General features: G+C 40.2%; 1 protein-coding gene across 2 annotated transcripts in view; it reads left to right on the forward strand.

The window, feature by feature from the left end:
• The window catches only part of CNTNAP5 (contactin associated protein family member 5), an 809,041-nt gene that overhangs the window by 353,223 nt on the left and 439,331 nt on the right, over nt 1-16,487 (forward strand). For both annotated transcript variants that reach the window (XM_019749552.3, XM_019749551.3), the window contains exon 5: nt 14,820-15,023. In XM_019749552.3, the coding sequence (XP_019605111.3) occupies nt 14,820-15,023 (204 nt within the window). The remainder of the gene's footprint in view (nt 1-14,819; nt 15,024-16,487) is intronic.

Consider the following 16,487-nt stretch of genomic DNA (forward strand, 5'->3'; position numbering starts at 1 on the left):
GAGACTGTAGGGTTGTGTGAGACCTTAGAGAGACATGTTTAACTTTTTCTGATGATGGATCCCTATGAGAATCTGATGGCATCAAGAGACCCTCTCTTAATAAATGTGCCCACAATGACTTGCAAACTTTTCTACAATATGAGGAGGTTCAAGGATCTGCTAAAACATAATTCTTGTGCTAAGAGCACCTGACTTTGAGATAGTTCAGTCCTACATAGACTCCTCACCAGATAGGGCTCACATCTAATGAGTGCACCCTCTAAGAGGATAAATTACTTTCACGTAAATAGTCCTAGTGATGGGAAGTTAACCGCGTTCGGGAGCTGAGACACAGAATGTCCTTCTCTGTGATGATCCTCAAGCTGACACTCTATAATCTTTGATCACTAGTCCTGTGTTGTGGTGTTTTTTTTCCCCTTTGGACCAAAAAAAAAACACACACACACACAAAAAAAACCACAAAAAACAAAAGTCTTGCACTATCTATCTAAAGCCAACACCTTAGCATATCCTCTAGATCCAAAACTCCCCTTCAACATCATCATAGTCCCTTTTTTACTGGGTTATTGTTATTTTTGTAAGCATAGAATTATGCTATATAATCTGTCAAACAAAACAAGAGCAACAAAAGCCCTGTGGCCCTATTCAGCAGTTCCCTCTCCTTCTCCTCTCCCCTCCTCTTCAAGGAATAACTTCTTTCCAAAACTTGTCTTTAATTACTGTCTCAATCTGCTCACCTCCCTTCACACTGCAACTGATTTCATTGGTATTTAGACATGTGGTGGTCAGTTTCATGTGTCAACTTGGCTAAGCTATAGTCCCCAGTCACTCAACCAAACAATAATCTAGGTGTTACTGTGGTGCAATTAAGGTCTACAATCAATTGGCCTTAAGTACAGTATATCATGCTCCATAACGTGGGTGAGGCAGACTTAGTCAGTGGAAAGGTTTTAAGATCAGAACTGAGGTTCCCCTGAGGAAGAAGAAATCCCACCTGTCACTGCAACTGCCATTTCTGTCCAATAGTTTTTAGCCTGCCTCTCCTGATGACCTGCCTAACAGATGGTTTTCAGACTTGCCTAGTGATTCCTTACCAATTTTGCAATAAATATCCCTCCTTCCCTAGGTTATAAAGACTGATCAATTGATCAGTTTTTGGCCAAAGACTGTATGCTGGTGAACCAAGTAAATAAAGGACATGGGTCCTGCTACATCACTGAGTTTGTGATATAAAGATGCATACTTACAGATGTCAATATAGCATTGTATAAAATAATTAATCTTTTGTAGATATACAAATGAAAAACAGATAAACAAAGGAGATGAATCATTATGAGTTGTGATTAATGGCAATTCTTTTCTTGGAGGTAGTGTGTTTCCTATTGGTGGCATCTTTTCCATCATTGGATTAGTGATTGTCATATGAAATGCCACCACCATCATCATCATCCCTTTCTCCCACTGTCATTAGTATGCACAATATGGTTAATACACTCTCCAAAACTCATTACAATCTTTTAAGATAGTAATTACTATTCTTATGTACTGTAAAAAAGGAAACTGAAATTTATAAAGATGAAGTGACTTTTAGATTAGTAAAGTAATTTGTATCCCGAGGCAAATATTTCTTCTGAATTCTAAAAATATGTATTTCTTCATTGATATCACAATTTGGCTATGTCATAATTGGCTCCAATTTAACACATCCCTAAGGGAACACTTAATCCATTTGTGCCCTCCAACCACAATGAGTATGTTCTTCCTGTGGTCTTCCTTGTCTCAATAGATATTAGGTTGTTGCAAAAGTAATTGTGGTTTAAAGGTTAAAAATAATTGCAAAGACCAATCTAATACTACCAGTTGCCCAAACCAGGTGTAAGAATCTTTCTTGAATTTATTTTGTCTCCCTTACTTCTCACAGTGAATCTATTAGCAAGTACTATCGGTATTACTTTCAAAAATCATTACAAAAATATACGTCTATTTATTTTCATCTTCACATTCACCAGGCTAGTTCAGTTACATCTTCTATCACTTGAATTTTTAACTCAACAACCCACTTTCCCTTTTGTCTTTTAGTCCATCATTTCTGCTACATCCAGAGGATCATAATTAAATAAAAACTTGAGACACATTCTGCTGAAAACCTTTCAATGGCTTCTGAAGTTATGAATAAAACCAAAGTCTTGTGTTAAAAGAACAGGCCCTATAAGATCTAGTCTCTGCCTACTTCACTGGCCTTGGCCTCTAGCAAGGTCCCCTTCCTGTCTGAGATTGAGCCCTACTGTCCTTCCTTTTTGTCCTCTATCATGTCATGCTTTTTACTCTCTCCTGGCCTTGTTTATGCCAGTCCCTCTGACTACAATATCTCCCCTCCTTTTGCCTTCTTTGGTTTATCTCTTAATCAATCTCAGCTTTATTATAAAAAATTCAGAGATATTCCTGAGGTATGTAGTTATTGCCATTTTATTATTCATATTTTTGGGTTTTTTTCCCCCCTCGTTCCTCTTCTTAAAGAAGTCCCTTTAACATTTCTTATAATATTGGTTTGGTGTTGATGAACTCCTTTAGCTTTTTCTTATGTGGGAAACTCTTTATCTGTCCTTCGACTCTAAATGATAGTTTTGCTGGGTAGAGTTATCTTGGTTGTAGGTCCCTACTTTTTATCAGTTTGAATATTTCATGCTAATCTCTTCTGACCTGAACAATCCTATTGAGAAATCATCTGACAGTCTTATGGGAGCTCCCTTATAGGTAACTAACTGCTTTTCTCTTTCTGTTTTTATGATTCTCTCTTTGTCTTTAACCTTTGAAATTTTAATTATGATGTGTCTTGGTGTGGGCCTTTTTGGATTCATCTTGTTGGGGACTCTCTGCACTTTCTGGATTTGTATGTTTATTTCCTTCACTAGGTTTGCTAACTTTTCTATCATTTCTTCAAATATGTTTCCAGTCCCATGCTCTCTCTTCTCCTTCTGGTACTTCTATGATGCAAATGTTGTTATACTTGATGTTGTCTCAGAGGCCCTTTAAGCTACCCTCATTTTATAAATTATTATTTTTTTCTTTTTGGTGTTATGACTGGGTGTTTTCTGCTACCTCGTCTTCCAAATTGCTGGTTCAGTCCTTTGATTCATCCAGTGTACTTTGATTTCCTCTGATGCATTCTTAATTTCAGTTATTATACTCTTCATTTCTGACTGGTTTTTCATGTCGTTTGTGTGTTTTCTATGTGCATTTTTATGTTTCCTATCTTTGTTAAAATTCTCATTGAGTTCATCTACTTTCCCCCTAAGTTCATTGAGCATCCTTATAGACAGTGTTTTGAACTCTGCATCGAGTAGATTGCTTGTCTCCATTTTGTTTATTTCTTTTCCTGGTGCTTTGTTCTGATCTTTCATTTAGGACGTTTCTCTTTGTTTCCTCATTTTGGCTGATTCTCTGTGTTTGTTTATATTTATTAGGCACACCTGCCCCATCTCGAGGTCTTGGTAGAGTGACCTTATTTAGTAGGGGTCTGTGGAGCTCATTGACACACTTTCCTGGGCCACCTGAGCTGGGTATTCCTGGTGTGTCCGTTGTGTGAGTTATATGTACCCTCCTATTGCAATGACTTTGATTGCTGTTGACACATCAATGGGCAATATTGATCCTCAGAGGACTGGCTGTTACTACAGTGGAGGAGCTGTTGTGCAGGGACTGACCCCAGGGACCAGGATTCACTTTATCAAGGTTCTGGTTCCTGCCCAGTCTGCCATCTGGGTGTGTCATTTGTAGCGGTAGTGGGGTGGTGCTCTGGTGTGGTCCAAAGCTGGACACCAGGTGTGTTGATTCTTTGGCCTTTAGGGAGGGGCTCTGGTGCAGGCCAAGGTCAGCTGATGCCTAACCCATGGACACCTGATATGAGCTACAAAGTGATCTGCAGATGGTGTCAGTTGTGCTGGACTTGGAGGAGCCTGGGAGATGCTAAGCTGCAAAATGAGGCTGGCTGCCACTAATGTGGGGGTTGGGGCAACTTAGAGAGAGGTACAGGGCACACTGAAGCCAGACACTGCTTGTTTGGGGTTTGGGAACTTTTGAAAGATTTTTAGACAAGTCTTCAGCATAAGCCAAGATGGGCTGTGTGTTTGGAAAAGCCACTGGAAGGAGCTTGGGTGGACTCACAAGTTGCATGGGGCGGGGTCTCAGGGAACCACCTGGGCAAGGTGAATGGTGTTAGCCAGCCTGATGGAGATTCAGACTTGGAGGCTGCCTGTGTCTGCAGGCTAGGTGGGAGGAGGGCTCAACAAAGGAAAAATGGCACATATCAGCTCTTTTAGTTCTGGAGAGAGCTGCCCCTCTATCCCTTGCCCTGAAGCCAGATAATTCAGTTCCTCTCTGTATGTCCCTGGTGTCTTTTTTGCTATTGCTCCAGTGCTGGAATCAGAGCGAGTGAGTCTGTCAGCAAGTAGATCCATACACAGGCCCTTTAAGAGGAACACCTGGGACCCTGTGGCCCTCCATCTCACTCAGCCTCAATCCCTGCTGGATTTCATAGCCAAAAGGTTTAGGAACTTCTCTTCCCAGCACTGGAGCCCTGGGCTGGAGATCCTGGTATGGGCCTGTGACCCCGTCACTCATCAGGTGGGGAAACTGCTGCCAAGCTGTCCCTCTCTTTCTTAACTACCACACATGGGAGTGGAGTCTGCTTATTCCTTGTCTCTGTCAATGTGGCTTCTTTATATCATTAATTATAGGACTTCTGTTCAGCTAGTTTTCAGGTGGTTCTCCTCATAGCATTTTGTAGCGGAAAAAACCACCAAGATCATTTGTTGCAATTCCTTAATTGTATTAATGAGGAAATTGAGGTCTAGAAATGTTTTTAAATTGAGTTAATGAAATAATGGAATCTGTCTACTCTTCTTTCTTTTAGTTCATATAGGAATATCTGTGAAGAGACAAATATACATATGTATGTGCAGAAAAGATTCAAATTAAATTAAAAAAAAATATTTGATGTCCTATTTTAGGTCAACTTTTCTGAAAGATTGAGGAGCTGAAAAGTCCTTCAATAGACAAACAACACTCCTCAGTAGCCCCTTTCTGCTAGGCTTTGGAGAGATAGAAATCAATAAAACAATCCTTGCCCTGTAGGAACTCAAAGATTGTTAGCAGCTGCCAAAAGCAGAAAGATAAATTCTTATAGTGGAGGTTGAGAACACCAAGTCTTATGTAAGGCTAGCAGAAGAGGAGGGGAAAATCCAGAACTATTCTTCCCGATGGATTAATGTGTGTGATTTTGACTAACTATATGGCTCTGATTCCCAGGACCCATATGCTAATGGTGGTGATTTTAACGGAAACCTTAAAAAAAAATAACCTAATAGTCAGATTAACTACTTTATGCAGCAGTGGGTTTCCACACAATGTCAAGACCTTACATTTTGTTTTACATTTACTCCTTGTTGAAATGGTCACTGGAGTGATTTACTGTTATTTCCCCACTGGCCTCCAGCAATAAGTTCTGTAGTTTGTGCCCAGGTAGAATCTTTAACAAAGAATTTTCAATTTCCCCCAAACACAAAACCATGGTAAATCTTTTTTTCAGAAAAAATAGTAACCAGTTTTAGGGAGGAAAACAGCAAATCATTTCCCTCATTTTGACACTGCTACTTATATGCCTCTCACTGTGCAAACACTGTTTCAGGGGGCACTTGTGTGTTGTCGTGGACAGCCATTTGAACAGGAAGCAGTTCATAATTGTGTTACACTATTTTTACAACAAGGGTGTGATGCTCAATGTCAGCCTTTGCCTTGACCATTCTTTCTGTGAGCTCCTGAATAGATTCATGAAACATTACCCTCTTAATAAAACTTCTGTTAACCTGTCTGCTCCTTAGTAGTGGTGAGTGGCCATGTTTCACTTCCTGCCTACTCGGCACCTTTCTCTCAGAGTGACCATACATCCTGCTTGCCCGGTGCAGTCCTAACCCATGCTGTTGTCCTCGTTTGGTCATCTAGAACTCCTCTGGTCAGTCTCACAAGTCCCTATTTTGGTAATAAATTGCAGGGATTATGTTTTCCTTTATCGCATCCTACTCTACTAAAGTGAATAATCTACCATGTTAATGTTATTGCATCCAAGTTCCTGAGTGGAATGACTCATGTATCAATCATCTTTGCATCTCACAGCTCAGCACAGTGACTGAAGAATACAGAATATGCCCAATATTTGTCAATGAACTTAAGAAAATACAAGTGAAATAATTTCTACTACTATGGAAGTTCCCTAAAATGAATAGATCATTTTAGCATAATCTTTGTAGTTAATGAGCAGTCCAGGTGAACTACAAATTTTAAATGTGCTCAGAGATGTCTACAAGTCTAAGATATCCCCAAAACCTAAGCATTATAAGCAGGCAAGTTTCACTGTGAGAGCTAAAGTGACTCTCTGCTGAAGTTAAAATTGGAATTCAGAGTTTTGATTTTTTTGTACTTGGACTGTTTTTCTATGTTGTCTGCTTGACACCTATCCTGTTTTATCACTTGCTGTCATACCCAGAAATGTCACAAATTCAACAAGATAAACTATTCTTAGGAATTGTCACAGTTAGCTTTGGAAACTTACATTGTTTGCCTAGTTCATCTAAGGTTATCATGAGCTTCTAATAAGGCCTGGAAATGTCACAGAATTGGTGGAGGGTCTGTGAAACTTGAGCTGAGTGTGGAAACCTTTGTCGTTTGTGTATTGCTAGCCAAAGAACTTGAATATTCAGTGCAAGTGTGTGGTCTGAATAGTCATCATTTTTTTGATACAATGTAGTATGGGATGGCGCCAAACTGGAATTGTCCTGAGAATCATGTTTACTGTGAACAGCCCAAGAGTCTGAGTGGGACTCAGTGTAGGATACACTGATTGTCTCAGTGTGAATCAATAGTTTCTCCTGTCAACTTTGCACTTTGTCTCTCCAGCCTGTGAGAATGCAAACTCTGTGTCACCGGCCCACACAAGGACCCTTCTCAGCTCACTTGGGGAATCTTTTATTCAGTGGAGACCTTTTTCAGCTGGTTTGTTGACAAGTTACCAACATCCATCAAATGTGGCAGAATATGCCTCCAGAGCTCTGTTTTCCTCAGAAAACAAGCTATGACAGCTAGGTCAGCAATTATGGGCCCAGTGCGAAGTCGGCCAGCACGGATATGTCTAACTACTTTTGGGACAGAGGGCAGTGCATGTTGGATGCATTCTGGCTAAAAGGAGAGGTTTCTGAGCTGAGATGTAGGGACTTCCCTTATCCAGAAAACTGCTTGGGTCCACAACTGTCCTATTTTTCATGTTCTAGAAAAATCTGCCAATGCATGACCATCTGAACAAACCACAAATTGAATCAAATTGAGTTTACAATAATGAGATCCTAAAAATAAATTTTGAGAAAGAGGGAGGAATTGCCCACTCCAGGAAGTAAATTCCTAGTGGCTGTGTCCTGGTTGGCATTCTTGATGAGTTAAGAAGCTCCGATGAACAGTCACAATATATTAATGTCAGGAAAAGGAAAAATGTCACAAAACTCCAAAAGGATCACAGTAGGGCTTCACTACCTTCTTAAGAGACAATAAAACTGGGTAATTCCAGTGAGAAGTGATAGAATGGGTAGCCAGGATTGGAATGTGGGCTGACCACACAACTATGTAACACAAATGAACTTTGTAAAAATCGGAGATCTCTTTCTAAAAACCAAACCTGACCATGCACTTTCCCTACTTCAAATATTTTGACAATTATTTCTCTATTGACCTCAGGGTCACATTCAAATCTGCATTATTTTACTTTTAAAGGGCTGTCCATCATAAAACCCCTCACTCTGCCTTCGACACCTTGACTCCCCCCGCCCTGGCATCCTATGCTTTAGCAGAGCTTCCCAAATCTCAGTGAGCATCAGTGTTACAGGTGGCCAGGTCCCAAGCCCAGAGTTTCTGATTCTGCAGGTCTGCAGTAAGGACCAAAAGCCTGTACTTCTAAAAGGCTCCCCAGAAATACCAAGTCTGCTGGTGCAGAGAGCACACTTGCAGAGCCACAGCTCTAGCAAGCCTGAATCCTTATGGATTGAGATCTGACCCTATGCTCTCTCATCCGTGTGTTGAGTCGGTGGCTCCTTCCTTCTGCTGGCGATGCCCGTTTCCCACACCTCACCTGCCTCGCTTCCACACCCCCCCAGGACGTAGGAGAAGGATAACCTCCTCCGGGACACCCTCCTGAATTCCCGCTCCACCCTGGACAGAGTTAGGCACTCCTCCTGCCGGGCACAGAGTGCTCACCTCCTTCCCACCAATATGGAATCCTGTGGTGCTGTCTTCAGCTTAGCCCTTCAGAGCAGGGAGCTTTGCCAAGTTTATCACTGTCGGTCTGTACTGAACGTGGGCTGTACTGTGTTGAAGGGGCTCAGTAAAGGTTTAAGTGCAAAAATGTCTGAATGAAGTGAGATCACAAAAATCTACCAGGACGGGGGTTCAAGCTTAGTGGAGATAGTAATGAGTGTGGGGAGGGCATTGAATATCTACCTATCAGTATCTGCTCAGGTATTTGGGTGGTTTTCATGGCCCTACCAGAAGGAGACACTTTTCTGAGTGAACTTGGTCTGTGAAGGCGAAAGTACAGGACAGCAGGAACCGCAGGGAAGTTCACATCAACTTTTAAGGAAAAGAAAACGTCCTGTTCAACATTATCTTCCTTTTAAATTGGTGTCTCCTTTCTTATGCACCTACTCACACATATACACACCCTCCCAGTTCACGCATAATACATGAAGTGTATGAAGTTAGGGACAGTCTTACTATATATGAGATGTAAATGCCACCCTTTGCCCCCCCCCCCCCCACATAGTTTTTTTTGAGGGAACATGCATATCTTTGGTGTCAAACAACTCATTTCTGTGTATATGCCTTTGAGCAGGTACATACTATTTCTGTGTTTGGCCTCCCCCATTTTATAAATAGAGAAAAATATGGACCTTGCAAGGCTGTTAAGAATATTAAATTAAGCAAACGTGCTAATTAGTTCCTTTTTCCTCTAGAAAATGGGTTATTCAATTCAGACTAAGAAATCTTTATGAGTAGCTTAGAGAGGCTATGATAGCGAATATAGAAGATATATTTAGTTTTCTTGGTGTCCTTAAAACTATATTCTGAGATGATCACACATTTCCCCATCTGCCAATAGGAGCCTATCTGCACTCTACATGCACCTTCCAGATAAGACTCTTTATTTTTCCTCCTTTTTTTTTTCTGTATTGTTAAAGAGAATCTTACTTCAAGATGTTTGTAAAACATGAATGGAGATGTTGGTGCCCATAACCAAACCCTAAGCTCCAAATTAAGTACCAGACGAAAGGATCACAACAAAGTCTTCGCAATAATATCTAACGTGGAAACCCAACATGATAATAGAATGCTTTTTTTTCTTCCTTAACAGCAACACTGTAAAAAAATATGGGCCTTTGTTGTTATCATTTTAAATCTGTTTTATCCAAGTGAATTGGGAATGCTGAATACTTCACATTGCTCCAGTGCCTGGGGAAATATTAAGAATTCAGTTGAGGAAAACTGTAATCCTTCTTAAAAACTTTTTTCAATCCCTTCTGTTTTTCCATTTGTGAAACAGCTGACACATTTTTTATGTGACTTAATTAATATTTCAGGGGTCCAGGGTGTTTGCCTGAGTTCTCTTAGAGTGGCAATATTTCTCTTATTAGCTGTGGGTGGTGTTAGAAGGACAGTTTCCACTCTCCGCCAGGCATACTCTGCTCTCCTAAGGGGCATGTGACCTCTACACTAGTGAGCATACGTGGGTAATGCAGGCATTCCCTCCCGGTGGCTAGGCGTGTGCCTCCAAGTAAATGAACTGTCTTAGTGTAAATGGGCAGCCCATCTCTTACAGAGTGGGGCAGGTGGTGCAGCAGGAAGTCAGGAGACAATCAGCAGCGCCACGCTTGGGTATTGGCAGGTGTTTCAGAACAGCCCAGCGTTACGGGATCGATGCTGGCTCTGACTTAGTGAGGCAGTGAATACACATCTGGCCCTTGCCCTGGTGGCATGCACTGTTGTGCAGAGAGCTGGACTGTAAACAAGTCAAAAAACAGCCACGTATGCAATTGCAGTTGGGAGGTGCATTGTGAAGGGAGTACTGTGACACTTAGAGGGAGACTAAGTCACGGGAGGAACGTGTTTGGGGAAGGACCCAGAGCAGAGCATGGAAGAGCAAGGGGCAGCCCTTGGAGAGCACTGAGCACACTCAGAGCAGGGGCACGCCCGGTGGGGAAGGCTGGATTCCGAGCTCTACCACTGGTTCACTGTGTACTTCTTCACCTTTACTACCATTGTTCGCTCATTGTAAAATAGAAATAAAGTGGGCTTGCAAAGATTAAATAAATTCATGCACAAAAACATCTTTAGAGCATTTCAGGCCTCAGGGTGTGCACTCCATAGACATTGTCCTAAGCTCTCCCCACAAATGCATATGCCCACAACACACGCACATACAGTGAAAGTACAGCTTCCAGTGGAGTCAAGGTTGGGGAGAGAAGTCGAGGATGAGGTAGGACAGGTGAACAGAGACACATCATGATGGGTTTTGGAGACGGAATTTAATTTTATTGCAAAGGGAGTTTATCGAAGGGCTTCAGCAAAGGCGATTCATGATGTTTCTTATCTTTTATGAAAATGGGTCAGAGAGAGGTGACAAAAGTTGAGGGTGGTTATTGGGTTATTTTAAGAATATGGAAGGCGATTAGGGCTTGAATGCATGCCTGCTCAATGTGATGTGAAGGATCCTAGACCCCTAACTTAAATAGAATTTCTTCCTACCATGTTCTTCATGTTGTCTTTATACCATGCTTCCAATCTTTACCACTGCAATAATTCTTTCAGATTAATGATGGAATGAGGGAATAAAATGTTGAGTGACTGTTTAATTCCAGACATAAGTTTATGTAATTTTCACAATGACTTTTTAGGGTACGTTTCTCTTAGCCTTATTGTACAGATAGGAACACTGAAGCTCCGAGAAGTCAAAAAAGTTGCCTCAAGTTCTCCTGTCAGTAGGTAGCAAAACCAAAATTGAAACCTAGGTCAATAGTATTTTCTTTTGTTCTTTTTCTGTTGATTGGCTAAGTTTCCTTAAGATCTCATAGCAACATAGAGATGTGTTTTCTTCGAGATAACCTATGTCATCAAAACTTGTATCAGCAGTTAAATCACTAAATTAGCTAGACATTTGATGGAATGGAAGTAGATCATCAAAGCTGTGATGAATTGGGAAAGAGGGGACATAGTGCATTGGAGTGGAGAACAAAAGACTCTGGGCCTCTTCACCTTTACTACCATTGTTTGCTCATTGCAAAATAGAAATAAAGTAGGCTTGCTGAGACACATGGCATAAGGTGTGTCTTTTAAGCAGTAACAAATCCCATGTTTATTCTTGGAAGTATTTGTCCCACTCCCATAGGCAGTGTTTGAAATTTGTGTTCCCACAGTACTGGGTGCTCCTCTCTATTTTAACTCACAGCATGCTATATTAGCATCACTAGACACAAATTGCATGTGTCATGTCCACTCACTCTGTACTACAGCTTCTAAGGACCCCATTCCTGACCCAGAGTCTGGTGCAGGAGAATACGGGGAGCAATCAGAAGAGAGCGTGCAAACACAATGTACATACCACGCACACGTGAATAATTCAACTAGAGTTTGAGAAGCTAAAATGTGGTGGAATCATTGGGTCCAACTGAACTTGGACCCAACTTGGGTTCAAGTTAGCATCCCTTGGGCAGTAAACCATTGAATCAAAATGAGAAGTAGTGTCGTTGTGGATGAGATGCTGGACTGTCAGCTGATAGAATGGACTGGATAGGAACTCAAAATCTAGTATCCCAATCACTACTAATACTCCTTTTAGTGATTTAACACGAATAATGTGCCAGACACAATAGCATCGATTTGTATGTGTTATCACTTTATATGTATTAGTGCATTTAATTTTCACAGCAGTCTTCTCGGAAGGATATGAATTACCCATTTCATAAAATCAAGTCTTAGAGAGGTAAAGTTGCCCAAGGTGACCCAGCTAACAAGCTATGGCTACTGTAGTTTAAAAACCATGCTCTTATTTCTATAATGATCCTCATTGTTCCGTGATTGATGGGCTTTCCGCCCATGGCCTCCATCTGGTTTGCGTAGAATTAGGTGCAGGGGACAGATGTAGGGCACTGACGGGGTGATGTGGGAAGAGTCTGAGAGTGGTGAGTGTTTGTAAAAATCTCTATATATGAACTATTTCTTTTTAGCATCTAGGGAGTCATTAGCAAACTTTTGGTTAGAACTACTTTATAGTAATACATTTGGAAATTGTGCTTTAAATCTAATTACAGTAAAAAAAAGTGTGGTTTCTTTTTTTTTTTTATATCAGCATTTCAGTTTTTCAAGGATATTTCTAGATCCTTGGTCAACAAAATCTTCATGTATCATTGTGTATGCTCAAACTGAGAATTTTAATTGCTTGGTGAATAATGAAAAATTGAGTTTTTCTGAGTACTTGATTTCAAATAAGATTAAGCCCACTGCTTCCAAACACCTATTCCCCATTATCCCACCCACATAAGATGGTATATAATTAATCATTTTCCAGTGATAATTCAATAGCCTTATTTTTCTGTTATAAAGTGATAAAAGCTCACTGTGAAGTTTTTACAGTTAAAAAATATTAACTGAAAATAACTTACAATAATACCTCCCAAAGAGAGTCTCTACTAACTTATTCTAAAGACTTAATTCTTTAAAAGCAGTTTTAGATTCACATCAAAATTTACAGAGATTATTGTGTTTGGTTTATATAGCACATATCAGTGAAATCACATGGTTCTCTGCTTTTTCTATCTGACTTATTTCTCTCAGCATTACACTCTCAAGATCCATCCATGTTGTCACAAATGTTCCTATACAACAAAAGAACAAGACAAACAAATGAGAAACAGAAACTCATAGACACAGACAATAGTTCAGTGGTTACCAGAGGGTAAGGGGAGTGGGGAGTGGGAAATGAGGGTAAGGGGGATCAAATATATGGTGATGGAAGGAGAACTGACTCTGGGTGGTGAACTCACAATGGGATTTATAGATGATGTAATACAGAATTGTACACCTGAAATCTATGTAATTTTACTAACAATTGTCACCCCAATAAATTTAAAAAATAAATTAAAAAAAAAAGTGGGAATTAGAAACAGAAAAAAAAAAAGAAAAATTACACAGATTAGTCAAATACCCCTGGTCCCAGACTTACATAACCTCACCTATAATCAGCATCCCCAACCAGAAAGGTACATTTATGATAATTGAGGAACCTACATTGATACGTCATAATCATTCAATGTCTATTGTTTTTATATTACCTCTCACTCTTGGTGTTGTATGTTCTATGCATTTGGACAAATGTAGTAACGTGTATCCATCATTATGGTCTCAAGAAAGATATTTTCACTGCCCTAAAAATCCTATGTGCTCTGCCTATTCATCTCTCCTTCAACCAATGGCAACCACGGATCTTTTTACGGTCCCCATAGTTTCATCTTTTTCAGATTGTCATATATCTGGAATCATATAACAAGTAGCCTTTTTACATTGGCTTCTTTCACTTAGTAATGTGCATTTATGTTTCTCTTGGTTGCTTCCAAATTTTGGCAGTTATGAATCAAGCTGCTTTAAACATTGGTGTGCAGGTTTTTGAATGGACATAAGTTTTCAAGCCCTTTGGGTAAATACCAAAGGGTGTGATTGGTGGATTGTATGGTAAGAGTATGTTTATCTTTTTTAGAAACTGTCAACCTGTGTTTCAAAGTGGCTGCATCATTTTGTGCTCCCACCAGCAGCGAGTGAGAGTTCCTGTGGCTCCATATTCTCAGCAGCATTTGGTGCTGTCAGTGTTTCTGATTTAGGTCCTTCTAACCGGTATGCAGTGGTCGCTCATTGTTGTTTTAATTTTCATTTCCCTGATGACATGGGATGTGGAACACCTTTAATGTGCTTATTTGCCATCTGTATAAATATTTTTGGTGAGGTAAAAATATCCTTATGAACTATTTGGCATATACTTTTTAGACACGTGTATGCACATCTACTATATAAGTCATCAGGATGACTTTACCTTTTTTTTTTTTCTTTCACAATAATAAAGAAACATTTTTGTATATAAAGACTAAAATCATAACTTTCACCAGCACAAAATAGAGGAAGTGATGGCAAGGATGAAATATATTTGCCTTCTCTGTTCAAACAGCAAGTTTTTCCCCACTGAACCCAGAGAAAATCTCAGAATCCTTCTCAACATAGGTTTCCCCGAAGATAGTACTATTCAGCCAGAGTTAGAGTAATAGACTGTTTTTTCATCTCTAACCTTGAGCCTGAGGTGACAGGATCAAGCAGCTCCAACTATCTAGTAAAGTAATAAGGAAGACAAATCATGTGATATTATTACAACTTGGCATCTGACATAGGTACTTGTGGTATTCTCATCCTGCCCCCTCAGGGAAAAACTGACAGACCACTAATGAGAAGATTTACTTACAGGCTGATGATCAGTTAGCTCTAACTCGGTGTGTGAGGGTTGCTTATACACACGTTCTTCCCCTGAGTCTAGTTTGGATGGATATAATCTACATAATTTCCCTTGAAACAGGTCCTTCCAGATGTCAAAAACATTCCTAAGAACTGGACAACAACTGAGCTGGAAAGCAGGACTAGCCATTATGAGGATATGCACTGATTTTTCTCCCCCCTCTTCTTGTGTCCAGAATCAGATGTTGCCGACTTTGATGGCCGAAGCTCCCTACTGTACAGGTTCAATCAGAAGCTAATGAGCACCCTCAAAGATGTGATCTCTCTGAAGTTCAAGAGCATCCAAGGAGATGGAGTTCTGTTCCATGGAGAAGGTCAACGTGGAGACCACATCACCCTGGAGCTCCAGAAGGGGAGGCTTGCCCTGCACCTTAACTTGGGTAAGGTCATGCTTTGACCCTGCCCAGCGTGGGCGATTGGGAACTCCTTTTTGTAGTGGGTCACAGATCCTTAGCCTCCTAGTGTATCAGGTGGAAGTCCCTGGAGCACAATCCAAATGACGTATTTCTCTTATCCAGGTTCGAGAAGGAAAATACCGTATTTTGAAATGGTTAAGCCATAGATAACATTCTTTAAAACGAGATTTTATTGGTAGGTAGGGGAAGATACAGGTAAATTTCAGGAGGGGGAGTGGTTTGTTTTTTCATTTATTTAGCATCTATTTACCTATTTATCTATGTCTTTTAGTAACAAACTTTAAAGTGATTTTGCACATATATTATAATGAGGCATACTCACAACCTGTTCTTTTGGTACACTCATGAAAGCTAAGTTGCAAAAGAGAAAAACATGGATAAAAAGCACTTTAATTTCCTTAGTGTTTTTGTTTGTTTGTTTGTTTGCAGGGGCAGAGGCATCATATGTATATGGGGAAAATCAGTTTCTGAGCATTCCATGTCTTCTTAAGGGAACTATGGCTTTCTTTAGGTGTTCTGGCTGTGCTAGGTAGAACCCTATGTTTGCCAAATGCCAGCTAATTTAGCACACAATGCCCTCCTGTCTTCTGCACATTCAGGACACGGTTCTTTCCCTGTGGGTTGACATCCATCATGGTATGCCTCACCACAGGCAGGTCTGCATGTCACTGTACTCAACTTATCCCAAAGAAAGAGAGAGAGGGGCTCAGCTTCCTTTGGAAAAAATGGAGAGCCACTGGCAGAAGGCAAGGGCAGAGTTCCAAATGACGCAGAGGCAAACCAAAAAAGAAACCAGAAAAAGAGTCAAGCCTGGGAAAAAGGAAGTGACCATTTTTGTATGAGAATGACTCCCTGCCTTTCATTTAATATTTATTAGTATTAAGGAAGGGGCTGGATGTTATAAATGTAAAAGAGAATTATCACAAAGTATTTACTATCAGATAGTAAAGAAGGGAAGCCATAGAAGACCTTAGTATATAAATTCAAATTACATGAAAGACTGGAAAAAATCAGCTAAATATATATTTGGCAATTAGCAGGAGAGATATAAGAATGAAGATTACTTCAGACTCACCCCAAAAGCCTACCAATGAAGGTATTTATTCTGAGGCATTTCTGAGCATCTTCTTAGCCTCCATGGCAAATATTGGCAGAGGTAGCAGGGAGAACCTCTGGAATCCCAAATTTAGCTCATAAAATTGATACCTAATGCATTAGATTAAATATACACCAAAGGCATCTTTAGAAGCAGAGTCTCACCCAGAAGAGAGCAGTAAGAAGATTTGCTAGTAACCTAATTTGTTGTATTAGCATACCTAAAGAAGCAGTTTGTCAATGATTTATCAGAAGGGTGGACATACCTATATTCAGCAGAAATGCTTTGGTTTATTAACTGGCCTTTACTTTTCAGAGGAGGTATATGGGTGA

This window comes from Rhinolophus sinicus, chromosome 17 (assembly GCF_057876585.1).
Source record: "Rhinolophus sinicus isolate RSI-liver-muscle chromosome 17, RSI-T2T, whole genome shotgun sequence".
In the NCBI taxonomy this organism is placed as follows: domain Eukaryota; kingdom Metazoa; phylum Chordata; class Mammalia; order Chiroptera; family Rhinolophidae; genus Rhinolophus; species Rhinolophus sinicus.